This window comes from Melozone crissalis, unplaced genomic scaffold (genome assembly GCF_028551555.1).
Source record: "Melozone crissalis strain CALT ecotype California unplaced genomic scaffold, PUWL_Pcris_2 ptg000254l_1, whole genome shotgun sequence".
Classification (NCBI taxonomy): domain Eukaryota; kingdom Metazoa; phylum Chordata; class Aves; order Passeriformes; family Passerellidae; genus Melozone; species Melozone crissalis.
Window position 1 is genome coordinate 877,301 of NW_026536012.1, and position 25,874 is coordinate 903,174.

Here is a 25,874-nt window from a genome sequence, read left to right on the forward strand (position 1 = left end):
AAAAGGGACCCCCAGGGACCACAGACTCCAATCCTCAGGGAATTGCACCACGGAGCTGCTGCAGGGCTGGAGCCAGGCTGGGACACCTGGGGGGGCTCACCTGGAGAGGAGAAGGAGCCAGGGAGAGCTCAGAGCCCCTGGCAGGGCCTGAAGGGGCTCCAGGAGAGCTGCAGAGGGACTGGGGAGATTGGGAAGAGACGAGGATCTGACTCCATGGTTCAGAAGGCTGATTTATTATTTTATGATATATATTACATTAAAACTGTACTAAAAGAATAGAAGAAAGGGTTTCATCAGAAGGCTGGCCAACAATAGAGTAGCAAAGAATGATAACAAAGGTTTGTGGCTTGGACTCTCTGTCCGAGCCAGCTGACTGTGATTGGCCATTAATTAGAAACAACCAACACAGACCAATCCCAGATGCACCTGTTGCATTCCACAGCAGCAGATAACCATTGTTTGCATTTTGTTCCTGAGGCCTCCCAGCTTCTCAGGAGGAAAAATCCTAAAAAAACGATTTTTCATAAAAGATGTCTTTAACATATATCCTGAGCAAGTTTCCACTCCTCCATCAGTCCAAGGGAGGATAGGCTCCTTCCCTGGATTAAGTCAGCGGATACAAATTTATTCAGTATTTATTTTTGTTCTCACCACAAAGCCTAGAAATTAGTAATGATTATCTAACACTGAAACCTGGAATTGCTTTCCACATTATTAATTCCTCCTCTTGAGCTGCCGCAGAGCTGCCCCCATCCCACGGAAACGCGTGGGGAGTGGTGTGATTTAATCTTCCTGACACTGCAGTGGCATGGGAACTGCTGGGATTAATGGGGATTAATGGTGTTATTAATATTCATATTCTACAGACAGTTAGCAGTGAATTGCCATAGCCCTGCTGCCTGCCCAGCAGTTTGGGATGCCTGGCCAGAGACAGGGCACAGAATTCTGCCCTTATCTCTCTGCAGGAAAACGGGTTGTGTTCCATTTCTTCCCCAGAGGGACCCACCCAGCCCTGAGATGCTGATGGGATGGCTCTGCGGCACTTTGCAGGGCATTGTGCCGTTAAATCCCGGTAAATTGGGATTTTAGCGGCCTGCCCGCGGGTGATGGCCCAGGGGAGGTGCAGAGAGAGCAGCAGCTCCCTCGCAGGGTGTGCTGGACTAACCAGGAGAAAACCATGCCCTGATTATCAGAGGATGATCCAGCCTGGAATGGCAGACCCAGCCCCACGGGCACCTGGGATGTCCCTGCTGGCACAAATCCGGGCGTGTGAAAACGGGCACGGATCCTGCCCCTGTGAATTACCGGGTATAAACCACCAGGTATAAATTATAACGGGTGGGTATAAATTACGGGGTATAAATTACGGGGTATAAAGCACCAGGTATAAATTACCGGGTATAAATTACTGGGTATAAATTACCCTGGGGACTGGGGACTCCAGTAACGAGGGATAAATCAAATCTGCAGGAGGATCACTGGCAGCCAGCGCTAAGCACTGCAAACCCTGCTTAACTAGAGGCTCAGGGCCCAGCTAATGACCCTGCCTAATTAGGGGCTTGGTGCCCAGTTAATGACTCTGCTTAATTAGGGGCTCGGTGCCCAGGTAATGCCCCTGCCCTGGTCCTGCAGAGCAGTTCTGTCCATTGGAGGGGAGACCAACAGCAGGGGTTTCTCTGTGCCAGGGGGCACCCAGAAATAAATAAATAAAAATAAATAAATAAATAAATAAATAAATACATAAATAAATAAATAAATAAATAAAATCTCTATTCTCTGTGCCGGGGCACCATGGCCTGGGCACCCACAAATTAATAAATTAATAAATAAATAAACAAACAAACAAGTAGAATCTTTATTCTCTGTGCCGGGGCATCACAGACTGGGCACCCACAAATTAATAAATGAATGCATAAATAAATAAATAAATAAATAAATAAATAAATAAATATCTCTATTCTCTGTGCTGGGAAACCACGGCCTCAACACCCACAAATTAATAAATGAATAAATAAATAAAATCTCTATTCTCTGTGCTGGGGCATCACGGCCTGGGCACAAATTAATAGATGAATAAACAAACAAACAAACAAATAAATAAATAAAATCTCAATTCTCTGCACCAGGGCACCATGGCCTCAGCAGCCAGAAATCAATGAATGAATGAATGAATAAATAAAAATCTCTATTTTCTGTGCTGGGGCACCACAGCCTCAACACCCACAAATTAATAAATGAATAAATAAATAAAATCTCTATTCTTTGTGCTGGGGCATCATGGCCTGGGCGCCCAGAAATTAATAAGTGAGTGAATAAATAAAGAAATAAATAAACAAACAAATAAAATCTCTATTCTCTGTGCTGGGGCATCACGGCCTGGGCACCCAGAAACTAGTAAGTGAATAAATAAATAAAAAAAATATCTATTCTCTATGCCGGGGCACCACAGCCTGGGCACCCAGAAATTAGTCAATGAATGAATGAATAAATAAATAAAAATCTCTATTCTCTGTGCTGAGGCATCACGGCGCCACACAGAAATTAGTAAATGAAGAAATGAATGAATAAATAAATAAATAAATACCTATTCTCCGTTCTGGGGCACCATGGCCTGGGCACCCAGAAATTAATAAATGAATGAATGAATAAATAAATAAATAAAAATCTCAATTCTCTGTGCTGGGACATCACAGCCTCAATCACATTGTTCCCAAAACTTCCCCCAAATAATAAAGGCAATGGAAACGCGTCTGTGAGGAAGTGGAAACCACGCAGCACATAGATAATGATTCCCACAGGATCTCAGGGATGCCAGGATGTGTGCTGGAGGTTGTTGCCCACCCTGTGAGTGAGCTTGTTTCCATAAATCAATGGGAGCTTTGAGCAAGGAATGATTTCTTGTTCCTAAAGGGCTCTGGGTACCTGTGCTGAGCAGGGTTGTGAAGGAAATGATTTGCCATAGCTCTCAAGCCGCAAACCTGGGCTGAGGAGAGTTCACTCAGAGATTGCTGTTATCACATCCAGCGATTCGGGAATATTTATGGGCAAAATATTTGGGCGTGCTAACTACCTCCAATTCAGTGGGAGCACAAAACAAAGCCTCTGCTTTGAAGTGTTTGGAACAGAAAGACTTTAAACCAACCCTTTCACTGTGTAATGGAACGCTTGTGTTAATTATAATTCCTTTTGCCAGGATCTGTTTTACATAACAAAGCTAATCTGCCAACTATTAAGGAAATTTCCCCATTTTCTCTTACAGATGATAGAAGGGGAAATAATATCATATTTTAAATGCAAAGTGGGGATGATTAAAATTTCAGTCTAAATAAAATAAGAACATTTCTGAATCCTAGAGACAACAAAACAAGTAATCCACGGGGGTCAACAGAATAACTCACTTACAATTCTCTACTTGAGCCTTTGGTATTACAAAGCTTTTTATAAGTAAGCAATTTTTAGCTGTTTATTCTGCTCGCTGTAGTGTCTTCAGCGCTGCTGGCCTTGAGGCAGGTTTGGAATCAGAGGCTTAGGAACGCTCTGGTTTTATCCAGCTCCTCAAGTGCCTCTTTATCCATTCAAATCTGCACACTCACATTCAAGTTCACGTCTCTCTCGTGAGATTTCTGTTTAATCCTTTCCTTATAAATGAACATATTAACCTGAAGGGAGAAATGCTCAAAACATCAGGTGAAAAAAAAAAAGAAAAAAAAAAAGAAGAAAAAAAAAGATGCCAAAACCTGCAGTAAAAGAAGGGAAGAAGAGATTCTGTGCGTGCATCTCCTTGAGCACAGCATTCAAAATTCACCCATGGGGCTGTGCCGTGCTGCCTGCACAAATTCCCGAGCTTTTATCTGAATAGCTGGGATAAAAGACCTGTGATAAGTGGGTATAATAGGAGTTGGAGTCATATTACGGGATTGTATTACGAATCAATGCCGTGTGGTTTGATTTTGCTGTCGTTTCCTCGTCTGGAGCTAAAGATCTTGTGCTATTTATTATCCTCGTTCCTGCCTCACAAATGACACCGTGCAGGAAATGGAGCCCCAGTAATTTCAGTCTCAGGGTTTGCATTGTGAGGCTCCTGTGAGGAAACTCCTCAGAACATCTCCCTGCAAGCTCTGCTCCCAGAAACCAGCACGGAATGTTACAGGGCTGGGATCAAAGGAAACAACATCAGTCTCAGGCACCCAGCAAAAGGCAGAGAAAATCAGGGAATCACAGAGTCCTTCATGTTGGAAAAGCCCTCCCAGACCATGGAGTCCAACCATTCCCCAGCACTGCCAAGGCCACCCCAGCCACATCCCCAAGTGCCACATGCACCCAGCTTTGCAACCCCTCCTGGCTTGGGCACTCAGCCCTGCCCTGGGCAGCTGTGCCAGGGCTGGACAGCCCTTCCAGGCAGAACTTCTCCTGATCTCCAACTCTCTGAGGCTGGAAATGCAGGATGTGGCTGGGGTGTGTGTTCCATCCCCATCTGTCAGAGGTGGGGCAGTTGTCTCTGTTCATTGGGCAGCTTTCTTTATCTCTCCCACAGCCAACCCTCCCTTCAGGAGATCTCTGCTGCTCATGGGCCATTAATTATTAATTATCTGCTGTTGAAGGCCAGTGAGTGTCCCTGCATGGCTGATCCAATCCCATCATCCCATGGGGAGATGCTCCGCCCAGGGGAGGAGCCAAGCATTCCTACCTGGGTACAATCTGAGCTTTGGGACAACAGAAACAGCCTTTCCCTGCATTCCCAGAGGGAGCCTAGGCCCATCCAGGAGGGCTGAGCCCCCATGGGATGGGGCTGTGCCACCACCCTGACACACAGGGGGCAGCTCCTGCTCTCACTCTGGCAGGTTTGTTTCGTATTTCTGCATTTTCATTTTATTTTTATTTTTTCCCTAATAAGGACCTGTTATTCCTGCTCCCATATCTTTGCCTGAGCCCCTTATTTCAAAATTATAATAACTCAAAGGGAGGGGGTTTACATTTTCCATTTTGAGGGAAGCTCCTGCCTCCCTTAGCAGACACCTGTCTGTTCCAACCAGGACAGCATCTCCAACCTCCCCTGGCCCAGCCTGGGGCCCTTTTCCCCTGTCCTGTCCCTGTTCCCTGTCCCCTCCTGTGTCCCTGCACCCCTGTCAGGGAAGGGAACCATGGGATTTGCTTCCCTGGAGGATTTAGATGGACAACCGAAGTTTTCTTCACAGCTCCAGGAAAGCTGTACAATCAAAGACCCACTCCTTCAAATGGAGATTTTCCAGGCAGGAAACATTCAATCCCAGCCCTTTAAAGCTGCCTGTCAAATTCCTCACAATTCAATCCTGCAGGATGAATCTGCCACTTTACTTCTCAGTTGTTTTTTCAGTCGTCTCCAGAAGTTTTCCTAAATTAGCTCCATACATTCTTTTTAAAGACAGGCATTTGGTTCTGCTCCTTCCAACTGGTGGAGTTGGCTGCTTGCAAATATCAGATATTGTCAGCCTCCTCCCTTCACCCTCTCTGAGGCTATGGAATGGAAATGAAGCCTGGGGGTTTGGGAATAAGGAGTGATGCAGAACACGAGGAAATGCTCCTTGTGTGTGGAGTGTGAGGAGAGGCTGCTGAGCCAGAGCCATCCCACCCCTGGTGCTTCTCCAGAGCCACAATCCCAGCTCAGAGCACTGAACGTTTCTCTTCTCTGAGTTCCCAGCTCATGAATCCAACATGTGCCATGGAGTAAATCCCAATGGAACAATGGCATCCTCACACTTGAGGTGGGGTTTAGAGGGAAGATGCACTGCTGTTGTTTCCAGTTTCAGAAATCACCTTTGCAATGCACAGCTCTGTCCCCAGCCCCTCTTTCCCAGCAGGTAAATCCTGAGGGGCTGGACTGAGGCTGCTGTGCACTCCCAGAACCTTTCCAGGACACTGCTCCCTGTTTTCCAGCACAGGCTCTGAGCCCAAACGTTCATTTTCCCTGGCTCAGTCCCAGGTTGTTAAAGTGCTTCAGGTCTGTGCATTTCTGCTCTTTCCTCTGCATGTCCCAGGGAGCTCCCTGCCCCTCTGCTGTTTGTGGTTTGTGAATGAGCTGCTCAGCAGAGCGGGGCACTCCAGCCTGGCCATGCTCAGCCAGCTCTGGGAGGGAGCTCCACACCAGATGTCACTTCAGGTGACACCTACTACTGGGTTTCAGCCTATTTAGTGCCACTAAGAGCACAGACCTCCTAAACAGTCCCTGCTTTCCTGGCCCTCGCATTCTCTCCATAAACGTGCAGAACCATCCCATAGCACCAGCTCCTCAGAACAAATCCTACAGCTGGCTTTGCTGAGGCACAGCTGGCACCAGCAGCATCAATCAGGGCCCTGCACTGCTCAGGGGAACAATCCCATCTCTCAGGCTGACAGGAGTTTAAAGGCAGGAACAGACAAACTCCCTGCACATCCCTGAGCCTGGAGAGGAGCAGCAGCACGGGCTGTAGGTGCCAGGAGTCTGCTGTTGCAGGCATTTTATGGAAAATCCTTTCCTTAGGATTGTTCCTCCTGAGAAGCTGGGAGGCCTCAGGAACAAAATGCAAGCAATGGCTATCTGCTGCTGTGGAATGCAACAGGTGCATCTGGGATTGGGCTCATGTGGTTGTTTCTAATTAATGGCCAATCACAGTCAGCTGGCTCGGACACAGAGCCGAGCCACAAACCTTTGTTATCATTCCTTCCTATTCTTAGCCAGCCTTCTGATGAAATCCTTTCTTCTATTCTTTTAGTATAGTTTTAATATAATATATATCATAAAATAATAAATCAGCCCTCTGAAACATGGAGTCAGATCCTCGTCTCTTCCCACCTCCTAAGACCCCTGTGAGCACTGTCACACTTAATAATGGAGCTCTGTGCGTTGTGTTTTAAGGCTCACAAGCAGGTATTGTATTTGAAATAAGCAGCATTGTTTAACCAAAGGTACCTGTGCTTATGGTGATTGGATAGAACTACTGTCAATACACAATATATACTATACAGATACAAATACTGTCAATGTGCTTTTGCTCTGTGTGATTGGTCAAGAAGCTTATAAAGTGAGTTGTGACATTGAGTTCTGTGTCTGCTGCCTGGGATGTGAGCTGCTGGCATCTTCCCGTTGTCATAGCCATGGAATGAGGCTGGTGCTGGAAAATCCAACAGCTCAAGGCACATTCCCAGCAGCCCTGTCCTGTTCGTGGTCTGTAAATAACCCCCCCTGCCAGTGTCAGATGTGGAGCACAAATCCTGCAGAGAGCTCTGGGATCAGCCACTGCTGGCACCTTAAAGGGAGTGGGAGCAGCAATGCAAGGCAGGGATGCTGCTGGTGGGACAGGGACAGGGACAGGGACCCTTTGGGGGTCTCCATCACACAGCAAGCTCCCGTGGCTGCCTCCCCTCCCCATAAATGTTTTTCCAAGTCTTCTTCTCCCCGTGCTGAGCAGGGACAGGATGATAACGGCGGCTGGCACCAGCAAGTTAATTTTATAAAGGGAACTGACACCCTGCTCGAGTGCTGGCAATTTAAAAGAGTAATGGATTGTCAGTTTTAGCTGGGAAGTGGTTGTTAGATGATTTTAAAGTCTTTTGCATATTTATTTTGTCCCACTTTAAATAAATTTGGGGAAGATTTATCTCGTTAGCTTCAAATGCAAGTCCCTCTTGGCCCGGCTGAGGAAACAAATTAGACTTTGCAAACATTGCAAAGACTAAATCAATACATTAATATTTAGGGGACATTAAGGGGGTTTATTAAACAGAAAAAGGGCCTAGAGTATTACTTTGGGAACATTATACATGTTTAAATAAAAACCCGAGGTTGTGGTTCCTGACTGAATCTGTAAAAGGCATTTCCAAGGATAACTGAATTATTTACAGCTCCCGTGTCGGGAGCAGATTCCTGCAGGCTGAGGGGGAGCTGGGAGGGCAGCATGGAGCTGGGCTGGGGCTGGGGTCTCTGAGCCCTGCCCTGTGGCCCTGTGTCCCTGTTTGGGTCTGGGGTCCCTCTGAGCCCTGCCCTGTGTCCCTGTGTCCCTTTTGGGTCTGGGGTCCCTCTGAGCCCTGCTCTGTGTTCCTGTTTGGGTCTGGGGTCCCTCTAAGCCCTGCCCTGTGTCCCTGTGTCCCTTTTGGGTCTGGGGTCCCTCTAAGCCCTGCCCTGTGTCCCTGTGTCCCTTTTGGGTCTGGGGTCCCTCTGAGCCCTGCTCTGTGTCCCTTTTGGGGCTGGGGTCCCTCTGAGCCCTGCTCTGTGTTCCTGTGTCCCTTTTGGGGCTGGGGTCCCTCTGAGCCCTGCTCTGTGTCCCTGTTTGGGTCTGGGGTCCCTCTGAGCCCTGCTCTGTGTCCCTTTTGGGGCTGGGGTCCCTCTGAGCCCTGCTCTGTGTTCCTGTGTCCCTTTTGGGGCTGGGGTGTCTCTGAACTGTGTCCCTGCTGTCCCAAACCGGAGGGAGATTGAGCTGATTACAAACTGCTGCCATCGAAACTTTCAATTAATTATTTCAGAATTCTCACTTCTTTTTAATAAGGTCACTCAAATTAAGTTAACTGGATTATCTTACTCTCTTTCATGTGTTTTTTCCTTCACAGATGTAAATGTGGGCTGAAGACACAAGTTCTATTTTCTTTTCTATCAAAAACCTCAGTTAATTTCCCTGCTACAAAAAGGAGTAACTGCAGTGAGTAACACTGGCCAAGCCTGTACCTGCTGGTGTCCTTCAGGTGCTGTGCTGGCTTTGGAACTAGATTTGGGAGCAGTTTTGCTTTGTCCTCACTCATTTCTGCCCAAAGCTGAGGCTGTTCCTAATCTCCAGATACCCAGCTGGGGAAGAACTTTCAGGGAAACCTAAAGGTGCTCCCAGGATAACTCCTGTGTGATCCCGGGATAACTCCTGTATGATCCCGGGATAACTCCAGTGTGATCCCGGGATAACTCCCTGTGTGATCCTGGGATAACTCCAGTGTGATCCTGGGATAACTCCTGTATGATCCCAGGATAACTCCTGTGTGATCCTGGGATAACTCATTGTGTGATCCTGGGATAACTCCAGTGTGATCCCAGGATAACTCCTGTATGATCCTGGGATAACTCCTGTGTGATCCCAGGATAACTCCTGTGTGATCCCAGGATAACTCCAGTGTGATCCCGGGATAACTCCTGTGTGATCCCAGGATAACTCCTGTGTGATCCTGGGATAACTCCTGTGTGATCCCAGGATAACTCCTGTATGATCCCAGGATAACTCCCTGTGTGATCCTGGGATAACTCCAGTGTGATCCCGGGATAACTCCTGTATGATCCTGGGATAACTCCAGTGTGATCCCAGGATAACTCCAGTGTGATCCCGGGATAACTCCCTGTGTGATCCTGGGATAACTCATTGTGTGATCCCAGGATAACTCCTGTATGATCCCGGGATAACTCCTGTGTGATCCCAGGATAACTCCCTGTGTGATCCTGGGATAACTCCCTGTGTGATCCCGGGATAACTCCCTGTGTGATCCTGGGATAACTCCAGTATGATCCCGGGATAACTCCAGTGTGATCCCGGGATAACTCCCTGTGTGATCCTGGGATAACTCATTGTGTGATCCTGGGATAACTCCCTGTGTGATCCCAGGATAACTCCAGTGTGATCCCAGGATAACTCCTGTGTGATCCTGGGATAACTCATTGTGTGATCCCAGGATAACTCCCTGTGTGATCCCGGGATAACTCCAGTGTGATCCCGGGATAACTCCCTGTGTGATCCTGGGATAACTCCTGTGTGATCCTGGGATAACTCCCTGTGTGATCCTGGGATAACTCCAGTGTGATCCCAGGATAACTCCTGTGTGATCCTGGGATAACTCCAGTGTGATCCCAGGATAACTCCCTGTGTGATCCCAGGATAACTCCTGTATGATCCTGGGATAACTCCTGTGTGATCCTGGGATAACTCCTGTGTGATCCCAGGATAACTCCTGTGTGATCCTGGGATAACTCCAGTGTGATCCCAGGATAACTCCCTGTGTGATCCCAGGATAACTCCCTGTGTCATCCCCTAATAACTCCCTGTGTCCCCCCCTGACAGCTCCCTGTGTGCTCCCAGGATTTAGCCCTCTGGAGCAGAAGGGGCCGTCCCAGTCCCTCCCAGCAGTGGCCTCGGGGTCCCACTGGGATCACAAGTGGGTGTCAGGGTGTCCCTGCACAAAGGCAGGCACTGAGGGATGCAGGATCAGCCCTCCCAGAGCACTGATCCCCACCCTGTCCCCAGCCAGAGCTCTGAGTGCCACCTCCAGGTGCCACCTGCAGGGATGGGCTCTCCAAGCCTCCCTGGGCAGTTCCTGACCCCCTTTCCATGGGGAAATTCCTGCTGTGCCCACCCCGAGCTGCCCTGGCCCAGCCTGAGCTGTTCCCTCTGCTCTGTCCCTGTCCCTGTGTCCCTGCACGTGCCCCAAACCGAGCCTGAGGGTCCTGAGGCCACTCCCCAGGGTCACAGAAATGACTCCACGATATTTTAATAAAGCACACACGCTGAGCTCAGAGCTCCAGCCCAACATTCCCGCAGGATTCCCGCAGGATTCCTGTGGCTAAGGACAATTGGTGTGAGAGGTGGCTCACCCCGTTATTTCTGAGGGATTTCCATGTGCCACATGGATTAATAGGGATTGTCAGCTCAATTCTTCTCCTCTATATTCATTGCTTTATTACTCATAAAAATGCAAAAGAAAATGTTAATGATGATTGCACCAAAGACTAATAAGTTAAAGCCTTAGGTTATACTTTGCATTTCTGAAGATATAAATGCAATTGCTTAATAATTATGCATATTTTTAACTATTGAGTTATTATTTCTCTATATGCTTGTAGTTAGCCTAATTAATTTTAAGCTCCTGTTGATATATTTTATACACGCAATTAATTTCCAACTTGTTTTTTTAGCCCTTGCATGGGGGCATTAATTATTAGGAAGACAATCAAAACCAAGAATTGTTCACCCTGGAACAATGCAATAAATATTAAATCCATGTGAAAACTGACAGGGAAGGGAAGGGGAAAGGGAAAGGGAAGGGAAGGGAAGGGAAGGGAAGGGAAGGGAAGGGAAGGAAAGGAAAGGAAAGGAAAGGAAAGGAAAGGAAAGGAAAGGAAAGGAAAGGAAAGGAAAGGAAAGGAAAGGAAAGGAAAGGGGGACTCTGAAGGGGTTGCAGTTTGCCATGCCATGTCACCATATTTCTCTTCACAGAGAAAAGCAAGGCACAATTCTTCCCTGGAATATTTCTGGGTTTCGCATTCTCTGAACCTCAGAGAAAGAAAACACAATTCTTATTTGCTGTGCCTGTGTTTGGCAAAAGTAGAATGCAATGTGGAGATTGTTTTCCCAGAGTGATGGTGCTTTGTTTCCTTGGCCTGTCAGGTCCAGGTGTGTGTGTTGGGACTGTCACTGACAGTCATGAGATGCTGTGCAGTTGTGTGCAGAGCTGAGTGCTTGGCAGATTCAGTTTAGATGTAACGTGTAATATAATATAGTGTATATGATGTAATATAATACAGTGTAATATAATATAGAATAATATAGTATAATAAAGTAATTAATTAACCTTCTGAAAATAAAACTCAACTAAACCCAAAAAAAACCAACAAAAAACCCCCAAAGCCTATAACGCCAGGGCAGTGCCGGCCTACCTTGCACGGTGAGGTGCACCTGCATGGTCCTGGGCGTGTGCTGGGTCTGCACGGAGCAGGTGTAGGGGCCGTCGTCGGTCACGTCCACGTCCTGGATCTGCAGGCTGTACTCGCGGCGGTTGGCCGTGGCAATGGACACGCGCGGATCCACCGACCACTTGTCGCCGCCTGCGAAGATGATGCTGGAGCGGTTCAGCCAGGCCCCCTTGGAGGCTCCATCTTCCAGGTAGCACCTGGGGAGAAGGGAAACCCTGAGCGCGGGGCTGGGGGAGCTGCCCGGTGCCGCTCGCTGCTGCGTTGGGGCTGAGCACAGCTGGGGTTTATCAGAGGATAAACCCCACACCGGGGATCGCTGTTAGCTCAGAGCCAGCCTAAACCCCACAGCCCAGCCTACAGACACAGGAGCCACAGGGGTATCTGCCTGCCCTGCTCTGCTGCTGGAGCACTGGGAGGAAAGCCTCAGTTATTATTCCAGCCCTCTGTCCTGCAGCCTCAGCCCTGAGGGTCAGCAGCACCGTGTGCTGCACAGAAAATTCCTGCCCCGCTCCTGAGGCACAGCCCCTTGTGCTGCTGAGCTCAGGAACCAAGAGACTTCTCCAGGAAAAATGATCTGGACACCAGAGAACCCAAAACAGCTTCTTTTCAGAGGGGCCACAGAACCCCAGAATTCCCCAATGGGTTGGGTGAGAAGGGACCTGGCAGCCCATCCCATTACCCCATTAATCCATCCTATTACCCCATCCCATTACCCCACCCCATTAATCCATCCCATTACCCCATCCCGTTATCCCACCCCATTACCCCATCCCACCCCATTATCCCACCCCATTACCCCATCCCATTATCCCAGGAGCCCCTCTCCCTCAGGGGCTGCAGTGAGGGGTCCCAGGACAGGGAGGAGAGTTATGAGCAGCTTTATTCCACGAGATGTTGAGGAGCCTGAGCCTGCCTTGGGGCTTGAGGATGTCTAAGCCTGGCCCAACAGCACCGTGCTCCATTTCCCAGAGCCAGCACGTGGGAAAAGGCAGAGCAGCCAGTGGAATAAGGGCCAGGAGAAGCTGCACAGGGCTGAGAGCAGGGAGCTGCAGAGCCAGCAGCCATCGGGAAGTGATGCTGTGGCACCAGGAAATCTGCATTTCCCTCCACAAGTTAACAACTCTTTGGGAAACGTGGAGAACGAATTAGGCAAATTTTAGACTCACCCCCCACCCATGCCCACCTTGGAATTTAAGGCTTTGAAACAGTTTTAAAAGCTGGAGGAAGGTGGGAAGGAGGATAATACAAAGTGCAACAGACTAATGGGACATTTTTATTTCATAAAGAGCTTTCTACATGAAGGAAATCTAAGAGAAGAAGAGAATGCAATAGAGCTCATCCCTTTGATGAAACATTAAAATAGCACAACCATAGAAACTGGAGGGAGAAAATGGTGATTTGGTGCCTTAAGCATCTGGCAGTATTGTTTAAGTGGAAAATGACATTCCATTCAGGAATAAGGAACTGGAAACATCAGGCTGAAATGGTTCAGAAACAAAGCAAGAGAATAACCATTCATTTAATTAATGATCTCAACATTAAATCTGAAAGGGTTCTGAGGGCTAAAATATCCCCATTTATAGAGCAGAGAATTGGGATGTCACCGGGAAGTGGCACTTTGAGGTTGGCATCCCTGCAGGAGGAGCTGTGCAGGGCCTGGTCCCATCCAGGGAAGGCAAGGAGCCTCTTTCAAAGTCCTGAGAGCGTTTTGAACTCGATTCTAATGAACAGCGGGGTGGGAGAGGCACAGAAAGCCCCAATTCAGGGAGGTTTTTCTAGCACGTGTTCCTTTCCCAGAGGCTTTCTGCAGCAGCTGGATGCAGTCCATCCAGCACAGCTGAGCAGGGAGCTGTCCCTGCCCGGGGCTGGGCTGCAGTGGCAGCAGATTTAGGGTCCTTCCCACCCCAAACCACCCTGGGACTCCAGGAATTACAAATCAGCATTTCTGCAGGTAGCCTGTGGTTCAGTGAGCATTTACCACTCCATTAATTTCACTCTCCCACTGTTTATTCACACTCGCACATCCAAACCTTGGAGGGAAACCTCAGCTCTGTGAATTCTTCCCCAAGGAGAGAAAAGCAGCCTCCTCCTCCTCCTCTCCCAGCACAAAAACCCAGCTCCACCACTCCACCAACTCCCTGCCCTCTGTGTGGCTTGCCAGGAAAGAAGAAAAATCAGAAAAGAATTCACAGAATTACTGGGGCTGGAAAAGACCTCCAGGATCTCAGGGTGGTGTCACAGACATCTTTTATGGAAAATCCTTTCCTTAGGGTTTCTCCTCCTGAGAAGCTGGGAGGCCTCAGGAACAAAATGCAAGCAATGGTTATCTGCTGCTGTGGAATGCAACAGGTGCATCTGGGATTGGGCTCATGTGGTTGTTTCTAATTAATGGCCAATCACAGTCAGCTGGCTCGGACAGAGAGCTGAGCCACAAACCTTTGTTATCATTCTATTCTTAACTTAAGGAAAGGATTTTTCATAACAGTTGTCTGTGACAGTTTGCAGCCCCAGCACAGCCAATACCCTGTGCTTCCCCAGCACCCACGTGGGATGTGATGGATAAAGTGCATATTTACCCCACGGAAGCAGCAATCAGATGATTCATCTCAGAAATGTTTTCCAAGCTAACAGAATTAATCCCTGGCTGTTTGTAAATCCCCTCGCAGGCCTGGAGTCCCTGTCACTGCCCAGAGCTCTCCTGCAGGACACAGAGCTCACCTCCTGCCACTGAGCTCTGAACAGCACAGCCTGCCATGCATTTCTGCAGGGGAGCAGAAACAGGGGAAATCCAGGGGTTTTACTGTTAAAGGGAAGCCTTCCTTTTCCTTTTCCTTTTCCTTTTCCTTTTCCTTTTCCTTTTCCTTTTCCTTTCATCCCAAACCTTTACAATTTCCCAAAGAAGAGCAGTTTTTCCCCATACAATTTGTGTGCCACTGTGCTTCTCCTGCCCAGGGCAGGGCAGGGATTCCAGCAGAGCATGAGGAGCTTTAGCAAAAATAATAACAATAAAACCCTTCCTACAGCAATCTCTGGGAAATCATTCATTAAAAGGATGAGCAACAGTAAAAACTGCAAATATCAGAGGTCTTCCCTGGCTTTTGCCTTTCCTCTCTTCCCCTTTCCTCTCTTTTCCTTTTCCTCCCTTTCCCTGAATTCTGTTCCTATTAAACTCCCTGTACATCCCAGCAGCATTTCCTGCAATGTAATTTTCAAAATCTATGCATAGAACCAATTATTTTTAGCAATTAATGATAGCGCTGCAGCACAACTAAAGTAAGCATAACAGTCACTAAATAAAATTGACTTTTGCTCTTTTTACCTTGCCATGGCTTGGAAAAGTATTGATGAAACCATAGCTGAACTCAGAAGAGAATTCTTCTGTATTTAAATTTGGAAGATTGGAAAGAAGCACAGTTTCTTTTTTAACTGATGATTGTAATCAGAAATTCCCCACACAACAAGCATAAAAAATAGATTTTAATGTTAACTGTCATACACGGCTGAGGGCACTTTATTATTTTTCCAATCATTATTAATGGGGATGATCTTCTGTAATTTGTAAGTACGGAAAAATACAGTCTCACCCAGCTTCCCTCAAGTTTTTAATCCTCTTTTTTTTAATGCCTCCCACTTTCCCAGCTCTCTAGTCTATTATTCCACCATAATTAAAACAGAGATCCATTAATCTTTGTGAAAAACAGCTCTTGCACTTGCTTAATTAAAACTGCACAGGGGCTCTGCTCCAGGAGCATCCACGGGCTGGGATCCCACCTGGCTGCCCTGAAGGACAGGAATGGCCTGGAATTGCCTGGAATTACCTAGAATTTCTTGGAATTGCCTGGAATTGCCTGGAATTGCCTGGAATTGCCTGGAATGCTCCCCAGCCTGGTCCTGCTCCAGAAACCCCAGGAATGGAAGACATCCTGTGTCCAAGGGGCCTGGGCTGCAGATGGAAGGCGTTGGGCAGTGCTTGGGAGGAGAAAAATCTCCGATTTCTGCAATGGTTTGGATTGGAATGGACCTCAAATAAACCCCATCCATTCCCACCCTGCCATGGCAGGGACACTCCCGCTGTCCCATTGTCCAGCCTGCCCTTGGGCACTGCCAGGGATCCAGGGCTGCTCTGGGCACCTGTGCCAGGGCTGCCCACCCTGCCAGGGAAGGATTTGTCCCTAATCTCCAGTCTAACCCTACCTCCCTTCAGTTTAAATTTATTTACTTTATTGATCCTTTTTCTTCTGCATTCAGAATTTACTTTCTCACATTAGCTGTAGCTCCAAGCCCGTAATTCTGCTCCTGAGTAATTATAGCATCATTAACCCCTCCTGCTCCTGCAGCACTGCTCCCAGAGCCCCCAGGGGTTGCTCACTGGCCAGGGACCTCAGATTGCCATGGGTGGGACAGGGGACACCAACATAGGGACACTGGGCAGCTGCTGGGCTGGCTCATAATCCCATCTGCCTTGGGATGCCCCAGCAGGAAATCTGTCTGCAGATAACCAGGGATTAACCCCTCCATCTGAGCCTCTCCCAGCAGAGAACCAGCCCAATATTAGTAACTAAGAGCAAAGTGTTTGCTCCTCTGCAGGATTGGGAGTGCAATTTCCCTACAGCCGATGCCGTGTGCCCTTTAATCTCTGTGCCTCCACCCTCAGCACCTGCCAGTCCATCCAATGGGAGAAATCCCATTTTCCTGGGCTTTCCACATTCCCAGGGGTTCCCACATTCCCAGGGGTTCCTGGCACAGCACCCCGGCCATGCCCTTAGTGGGAGTTTCCCTCCTGCCACCAGAAATTGGATTTTTCCCCACGGCAAGGACCGAGAAAACGCTGCTGCCACGACTGCAATAAATTCATTTGGTTTTAACTATACAAAATTATTTCCCCCCTCCCTTTCACAGATGTATTTTTCATACTAAAATGGACCAAACACTGCAGTGTAAAGCTCAGGATTTTCAGTCATTAATCACTTCCTTCATGGGAGCCCACATTGTTTTCTGTTTGAAGGCGCAGAAACAATATCCCACACCACTGTAGGTGTGAGAGCCCTGGTTCCAGCTTCAGAGAGTAACTCCCAAATTCATCACATTATTTGAAATATTAAAAAAGGGCTGGCTGTTGCTTTTGATATTTATTAATTCCTGGAGATTTATGATAGAGAAACACTGACTTGCAGAGATTACAAAGAAGGCATTACCAATGCAGAGAGGTAAGGAAACAATTCATGACCTGGCTTTGCCTTTTGGTTTTGCACTTTTCCTCAGGGAAAGGGTCTTGGTAAATTTGGGAGTTGAGTATGTTTATTTTATAAGACCACCAATGTCAGAGGTTTTCCTGACTCTTTTTTACCACACAACATTGAAACAAAATTAAAGGGAAAAAAAGAGCAAGAATAAGCTCTGAGACCAAAGCAAGGCAAAAGTCTGGAGAAAGAGAAAACATTTCCTGTTGCTTCCCAAATTTCCAATATCCCAGCGTGTTGCTGAGGGGTTTTAGCAAACAGGTTGGGTTTTCAGTCTCCTCATAATAATATCTGCAGTGAGAGTGGGGAGGACAGGCAGCAGGGAGATAATTGTGTGCTGGGCCGTGTCCTTTATCGGATCAGCCTTGACCTGGGGCCCTTCCCCGAGCAGGTGATGGCAGCCCTGCCCCACAGCTCCTCCGGGCTGGTTTAAATAAAATAATAGAGTTAATGACAGAAACAAAGCTACCTGGAGAGGTGCAATTCATCACGGCGTGTTCCACGCCATTATCTTAAAAACATCCAGTGTAGTAATCACTTGAAGGAGTGATAACACATAATTGTGTGTTCTCCAAAATTATAGGTGAATGGGAGTTGCAGCTAATGAGAGCCAAATAGCAGCTCAGGAGCTGCAGTGATTACGGCAGATGCGGTGATGAATGCATTTATTACTGGGCTATTGCAAAGCTTTTTATAGCAGAGACAGCAGGTTTATAAATAAATAACCAGCCCCAGAGGTACCACACGTCTGACCAAGCAGCTCCTGGTGCAGAGACCTCCAAAGCTGGCTGAGAACAGCCCAGAGGAGTGCCAGTCCCACCCAAACACTTCCATTCAGGGGTGCTGCTGTGTCACCGCTCCCAGAGGATGTGATGGGACCCCCGTGCTGCCCCTCCAGCCCATGGAAATCACCCCTGTCACAGACAACTTTTATGGAAAATCCTTTCCTTAGGGTTTCTCCTCCTGAGAAGCTGGGAGGCCTCGGGAACAAAATGCAAACAATGGTTATCTGCTGCTGTGGAATGCAACAGGTGCATCTGGGATTGGTCTCATGTGGTTGTTTCTAATTAATGGCCAATCACAGTCAGCTGGCTCGGACTCTCTGTCCAAGCCACAAACCTTTGTTATTCATTCTTTTCTATTCTTAGCCAGCCTTCTGATGAGAACTTTTTCTTCTATTCTTTTAGTATAGTTTTAATGTAATATATATCATAAAATAATAAATCAGCCTTCTGAACCATGGAGTCAGATCCTTGTCTCTTCCCTCATTCAAAACCCCCTGTGAACACCATCACACACCCCCAGGAGTAGGGAGAGGTTCAGAGCAGGGGCGGAATGAGAGGTTCTGGAGCTGTGTGAGGCGTTGGTGTGTACAAAGCCCACCTCTCTGTACAGGCAGCAGCCTCTCCCCAGCAATATGAGCTGTGAGACCCCCGTGCTGCCCCTCCAGCCCATGGAAATCAGCCCCAGGCAGGGCAGGAGCAGCTCCTGCCCCCAGGCCCAGGCTGGCTCGGCTCCACAGGCAGGTGATCCATGGCACATCCCTGCTCTCTGGCAGGCAGAGCACGTTCCCCACGAGTGTCCCCCCAGCGGGTCACTAGATAACAATCTGTCACACAGTGCTGCTGGCACTTTCGCAATTCCATTTTTGCCAGAATATTTCAGAAGCGATCTCCAGCCCCCGGCGGAATGAAAACAAAATTTCCAAACACCAAAGGCTCCCATGAAATAGAATTCCTGCCCAAACTGATGACTAAATGACTCCATTTGTCTCCCTTCCACCAGGGCTGATCCATGATTTCATCTGGGCTTATCTCTGGGAACATTTACTTTGTTGATATGCCACTGGTTGGAATATTAGTGATAAATAATAAAAGAAGGCAAATTTAATTGTGCTGCAGTCTCTCGCCACAATGAATCTTTCAGGAGAATCACAATGATCTCTTGATTTACAAGAGCAGGAACTGGTTGTGGACGGATGATGTAAACACAGGGCCTTGGCACAGATGGCTGGGGCTGTGTTTGCCAGCAACAGTCAGATTTTTGGATGAACCTCCCAGCTGCCTGCTCCAGACTAATGCATTAATAACAACACTATTGAGCAGCTCCTGGGGGGCAGATCCTGGTGGGAAGGAGGGAAGGAGCCCCCCTGGACCAGCCCGGCAGGGCAGCACTGGGGAGGGGTCCTGGGCTGGGTGGAGAGGGGGCCTGGGAATGGATGGAGAGGGGTTCTGGGCATGGATGGGGAGGGGTCCCAGGATGGATGGGGAGGGGTCTCAGGGATGGATGGGGAGGGGTCCTGGGATGGATGGGGAGGGGTCTCAGGGATGGATGGGGAGGGGTCCTGGGATGGATGGGGAGGGGTCCTGGGGATGGATGGGGAGGGGTCCCGGGATGGATGGGGAGGGGTCCCATGGAGGGGAGCAGCTCACCGAGCTCTCCCTGCCCACCAGGCAGGGCCAGGGCTCAGCCGTGGGCGCCTCTGTGTCCCAGCACTGTCCTGAGCCCCTCACACCCCTCGAGAGTCACCCGGCCCAGCCTTTCGAGGAGGGGGGACCCAAATGGGGAGTTTCAGTTCCCTCTGACTGATATTGAACACCCCCAGTGCTGCCTGAGACAAACGGCAATGCCAGCACAGGGGTCTGGGGGCTGCGCTCAGGGGAGGAGGAACGACCTTCCCAGGCAACATTCCACCCGCAACCCAAACAAAGACTGAGTGCACAACCCAAACAGACATCCCTGGACAACCCAAACAAACACAAACTAACATTCCTGGACTACCCAAAGAAACCTTCACCAGGTGCCTTTCTAAAGGAACAGTCCTGACTGACCACCCAAACAAACACTGGCCTCTTAAACAATTCTTGAACACCCAAACAAACACTACAGCACTTGAACATTGAGCACTTAAACAATCCTTGAACACCCAAACTAACATTGGGCACTTAAACACTGAACACCCAAACAAACGCTGAGCACCTAAACAAACATTGGGCACTTAAAAAATCCCTGAGCACCTAAGCAAACATGGAGCTCTTTAACAATCATTGAACACCCAACACTGAGCACCCAAACAAACACTGAGCACCCAAACAAACATTGAACACTGAAACACTGAGCTCTTAAACAATTATTGAGCACCTGAACAATCATTGACCCAAACTAACACTGAGCACTTAAACTCTGAGCACCTAAAAAATCATTGAGCACTTAAACAAACACTGAGCACTTAAACAATGTTGAACACCCAGTGAGCACCCAAACATTGAGCACCTACACAAACACTGGGCACTTGCATATGGAGCACTTAAACATAAAGCACTTAAACAATCATTGACCCCTTAAACAATCATTGAGCACTAAAACAATCAATGAGCACCCAAACATTCAGCACTTAAACATAGAACACCTAAACAAACATTGAGCACTTAAATATTGAGCACCTAAATATTGAGCACTTAAATAATCCTTGAGCACCTAAACAATTATTGAGCCCTTAAACAAACATTAAGCACGCAAAAGTTGAGCACCTAAACACTGAACACCTAGATATTGAGCACATAAAAAATCCTTGAGCACCTAAACAATCATTGAGCACACAAACAAACATTAAGCACACATTGAGCACCTAAACACTGAACACCTAAATATTGAGCACATAAAAAGTCCTTGAGCACGTAAACAATCCTTGAGCACTTAAATATTGAGCACACAAACATTGAGCATGCAAACATTGAGCACTGAAACAAACATTGAGCACACAAAGATTGAGCCCCTAAACACTGAGTACTCACACACTGAGCTGCTAAGCAATCAGCGATCACCAAGCCCCCTCTCTGCCTGCCCAAAGTGCCTCAGTCTGTGTGTCACAGGTTTCATCACTCCTGGGAAAGCCCTTGGTGCCCGGAGTCCCTTCCCAGGCCGTTCCCCCTCCTGCACTGCCTCGGGCACTGACAATGTTTGCCCAACCCCGTGCACCAGGGGGCTGCTCTGGAGCCCTTTGCTTGAGCACTTCACCTATAAACAGCTTTTTAATAGCAGCAACCAGTGGGAATTCTCTTTTCTCTTTATGTTACCCCTTTGAAGAAAGCATGCCCCGTCTCCTTATTCGTGTTCAAAGTAAGTTGGCTGTTCATTTTGCTTGGAGAAGAGAGGGGAAGATAGAATCACATTCTTTGAAATGCAGCAATTTCCCTTCAGAACAGACTTTTGTAAACTGTATCGATCGCTGATTATTGATAATCTCTGTGTGAGGTGTGGAAGGATGCTGGGTGTGTTAACAGGTGGGAACCATGCCCTGAAACCACACTGGAAAACACACGACAAATTCATATTTATTTACGTCAAACAAAACACACATGAAAAATCACATTTACACCAAACAGCTGCAAACTTTTGTTTTAGGTTAAATCATGGAATAGTTTGGGTTGAAAAGGACCTTAAAGCTCATTCCATTCTCATGGCAGGGACACCTCCCACTGTCCCAGGGTGTCCCAATGTCCATCGTGGCCTTGGGCACTGCCAGGGCTCCAGGGGCAGCCACAGCTGCTCTGGGCACCCTGTGCCAGTCCTGGTATTTTACTTTTATGCCAGAATAAGTGTTAAAGACTTTCCTCCAACAACTGGAGAAGAGAAACTCCAGGGTGACCCAACTGTGGCCTTCCAGGACCTGAAGGAGCTACAGGACAGATGGAAAGAATCTGTTCACAGGGGACAAGAGGGGATGGATCCCACTGCCAGGGCAGGGATGGATGGGATACTGGGAATTGGGAACTGTTCCCTGGGAGGGTGGGGAAGGGCTGGGATGGAATTCCCAGAGCAGCTGTGGCTGCCCCTGGATCCCTGGCAGTGCCCAAGGCCAGGCTGGACACTGGGAGCACCTGGGACAGTGGGAGGTGTCCCTGCCACGGCAGGGGTGGGAATGGGTGGCTTTGAGGTCCATTCCAACCCAAACCATTCCAGGATTCTGTGAAAATGGCACAAAATCAGCCCAAGAGCTCAAAGCCCGAGAAATCCTGCACGAATATTCCCTGCATTTCCTCAAGTAGCCTTGTCTTAATTGCGCTCATATTTCCTGTCTGGAAATTTAATTTCATGTAGTTCTTTAGTCGTGTGTCAACACATCTCCAATTCCTGTAATATTTGTTCTCCTGCTCTGGATAACCTTGTCAATCTTAATTAGGGCCGAGGGGAGGCAAACAGCATTGGCTGCGAGGCTCCAGATGAGGTTCCCGTTGTTCAATATGCTGCTGGAACACGTTCCAGCCTCCTCGTGCTCCCAAGCATTTGAAGTGCTGCTGCCCACTGTGCAGGCACTCATTTGAGCTCTCAGCCCCGTTTATTTATTTCCATTGCAGCCTACGAAACACAGAGCAGCACATTGCTGAGACGCTGGCTGCCCTTGACAAATAATTACAACTGCAATTTCCCAGTTCTCAGAGAGCACCAGCACATCCCAAACTTTCCTCTGCAAAAACTGCACCAATGTCACAGAATAGGACCAGACAGAGAGGAGAAAACACAGAGAAGGAGGAAAAACAGAGAGGAGAAATCAGAGAGGCCATTTTCCAACCTCTGCACTGTTTTACGGTGTTTAACCATTGCCTATGGTTTTCTTTCATTTAGCGGACACTCAGAATTCATAATTAAGATCCAAATTCAGGAGTACCACACTAAGAACACTTATCTTAATTCTTGTCAAGCTTTGCACTGGTCCTCCCCACATGCCTTTACCCAAATCCCTGTGCTGCTCATCCCTCCCTGGCACTCCCTGATGGACCTGGGGGCCCCTGCAGCTCTGCAGGCCCTGCTGGCACCATTCCCCTCTGGAACGTCAGATAATGGCATAAAAATCCTGGTTTGAGCCACCAAACCCTTCTCCTTGCCAGCTAATGACCTAAAAATCCTGGTTTCAGGCACCAAACCATTTCTCCTTGCCAGCTAATAACATAAAACTCCTGGCTTTAGGTACCAAATCCCTTTTTCTTGCCAGCAGCCCTACCTAAAAACTCCTGGTTTTAGCCACCAAACCCTTCCTCCGTGACAGCTAACTACCTAAAAATCCTGGTTTCAGGCACCAACCCCTTTTTCCTTGCCAGCTAACAGCCTAAAAATTCCTGGGTTTGACCACCAAACCATTTCTCCTTGCCATCTAATGACCTAAAACTTCCTGGTTTTAGGCAGCAGACCCTTTCTCCTTGCCAGCTAACAACCTAAAAACTCCTGGTTTTCACCACCAAGCCCTTCTCCTTGCAGCCTCCTGCCACAGCCCCACAGAATTCCCCGTCCAAGGTGCCCCAAGAGTGACAAACCCCAGCTGAAGAGGCTCCCAGGGAGCAGGCCGGCACATCCTGTGCATATTTAGCAAATTTTGAAGTGCTCTGAGTTTGCAGCAAGCGTTTTGCAGTTGCAAACAAATTTTGTGGAGATTAATCAGGGGAATTAGTGAAATAGCTGAGAGGGTCCTGCTGTGACAGGATCCAGCCACCAGGTGATGGCAGGGCTGGAAAAGCCAAGTGCTGAGGAGGCTTCTGTCACTTCAGAGGCTTTTTGGACTTGGTTCCCAAGGGAATGGCTCTGTACAAATCATATTTGCATAATGCACCCTGGAGTGCTTTCATCTCATTTTCACGAGGTAACCTGGGTGAGCAGGAAGCTCATATCCCTTAAAGAAAAGGATGTTTCAGGAAAATTAAGGGAAAAGCTGTATTCGTTCAAGCTTCCCTAAGGCAGATTCAAGTGGAGGAATCTGGAGTTATTTAGCAAATGATGAAGGTTGAATTTCACATTCAGATATTGTGGCACTGGTAATTATCAGGGATTTGCTCAGAGGCCAGGCTCTCCCTGTAAACCCCAGGATATGAATGGGGAGGAAAGCACATTTCTCAGCAATTAACCTTCTCCCACATGGATAAGGGATGGATGAGCTGTTGTCCCTGTGATTCCCAGCCCTCTGCTCAAACCCAGTGGGAAAATCCCAATCTGCAGTGAGTTACCCATTTGTGCAGGCTCTGGGGGTTTCTCTTTTGGGCTGATTTTTGAGAGGAATGGTGGATTTGTCTGTCCAAACAATCTGTGGCTCTGCTGGTACATGAAACCAGCACTGGGAGATAAAAGAAACAATGGGAAAGGTTCCACTGATTGATGAATTGAAAAAGATATTTGCTTTTACAAATAAACTTTAGGTTTGCTGATACGAAATTAGACACTGAGAGATGAAAGAAACAATGGGGAAGAAAACCCCCTAAATTCAGTAAGAATTAAAAATTAAAAGGAAGAGTTATACATTAGAGGGGAATCTTTGGGATCAGGGGTTCTGGGGAGTCTGAACCTCTCAAGTACATCAGCAATGGGGAAAACCCCCTAAATTCTGTAAGAATTAAAAATGAAAAAGGAGGGTTCTACATCAGAGGGAAAATCTCTGGTATCAGGAATTTGAGAAGTCTGTAGCTCTCAAGTACCTCAGAAATGGGGAAAGAGAGAAGGGAAATGTGGCTGGAAATTGGGATAGAAAGGAGGCTGCATCCTCCAAAAATCTGACAGATCCCAGGGAATGCCCCATGGCCTCTCCCTTTATTGGAATAAAGTTACAGGACTCCTCTGTCTCCTTTTTGGACATGAACCTCTGCTGTTTGTGCATTAATTTTCCTGACATTTTCACTAACCGCTCCTCTCCTGGCCCTGACACAGAGCCTGTCCTGGGCTCGCCTGGTGACAGTTTGTGATTTTGTGGGGTTGCAAATGCCACGGCAGGAAGAACTCGGCGTGGTGTGTGATTTACTGCCTGGCTGCCCTCACTCCCCTGGCCATGGAGCCCCAGAATCTCCCGAGGGACGGCTCCTCTCAGCATTTCAATGAATGATCCCTTTCCACAGCAGCTCCAGCACGGAGCCATAGGTTTGCCTATACAATTTGTGATTGTTTCCTCACACAGACACCACCCAGATCAGCGAATGCTGCACAGCTGAGTGAGGGAGGGTTGGGGCACAATCCCTACCCCTGTGCTTTTCCTTTGGTTCATGGGTTTAGGTAAGCTGCTCGTTAAACTTTTCATGACCTGGCAGCTCAGATGCAAAAAGCTGTGCAATGCCAGATTCTGGAGATTTCCAGTAACTTTTCTTTAAGCCACAGAAGTAAACAGATTATTTTCACTGGGGGACTGTTTCTTCTCCAGAAAAGACACCAAAACCTGCCTGGTGGAGCCCCACTGCCTCTCTGAGGCTCACACTGCCCCAAGCCCCCTCCTCCAGTGTTCCCTTGCCTGCACGTTGACTCTGGATCTTTCTAATTTTCTTTTAAAAATAATTCTCATGTGCCAAAAGTGATGTGACTTAAGAGCTCTGAAAGAGAAACCCGGCAGTCTGCCAATGTGAACAGAAAAAGCTCCTTTTATAGCAGCAAACACGCCTCAGCCAGGTGTGCCATTATTAGCTCTGCCATTAATTATGCCATTTTTAAAATTTAAACCTTTTCCCAACCACCTCACACATATCTGAGATAAAATATTCAAATGCATTCGGTGTCTCTAAGAGGGTAAATTCAGCTGTGAAGCAGATTTCCATTTTCCTAATGCTTTCTGGCACTTGCTGCTGTCCAGTTACATTAGTCTGTAAAAACGTTTCCAGATTTATCAGCCCCAAGCCCGTGCCAAACCAAATGTGAATTTATAATTCTGAGTAAATAAGTCCTGCACGAAAACTGCCTCAAGAACTAATCATTTGTAAATAGAAAGTTGATACATTTTAAATGCCTGCAATCACAACGCTGCACCCAAAAATGTGATGGAGCAGGAAAAAAAAGCATTTTCAGGTAAATTCTTGACAAGAGTAATAGCTTGTATTTGTTCCTGCTCTGCACAGGATCCTGACAGGGAAGGCGAGGACATTTCAGACACATTATGCATTTTGACACTAAGTAACTGGCAATTAGCTGAAGTACATAATTGCATCCTAATGCAGCAAAGG

General features: G+C 47.8%; 1 protein-coding gene across 2 annotated transcripts in view; it reads right to left on the reverse strand.

Annotated features, from left to right (window-relative positions):
* Positions 1-25,874, reverse strand: part of NEGR1 (neuronal growth regulator 1) — a 159,278-nt gene that overhangs the window by 77,154 nt on the left and 56,250 nt on the right. For both annotated transcript variants that reach the window (XM_054294543.1, XM_054294542.1), the window contains exon 2: positions 11,636-11,868. In XM_054294543.1, the coding sequence (XP_054150518.1) occupies positions 11,636-11,868 (233 nt within the window). The remainder of the gene's footprint in view (positions 1-11,635; positions 11,869-25,874) is intronic.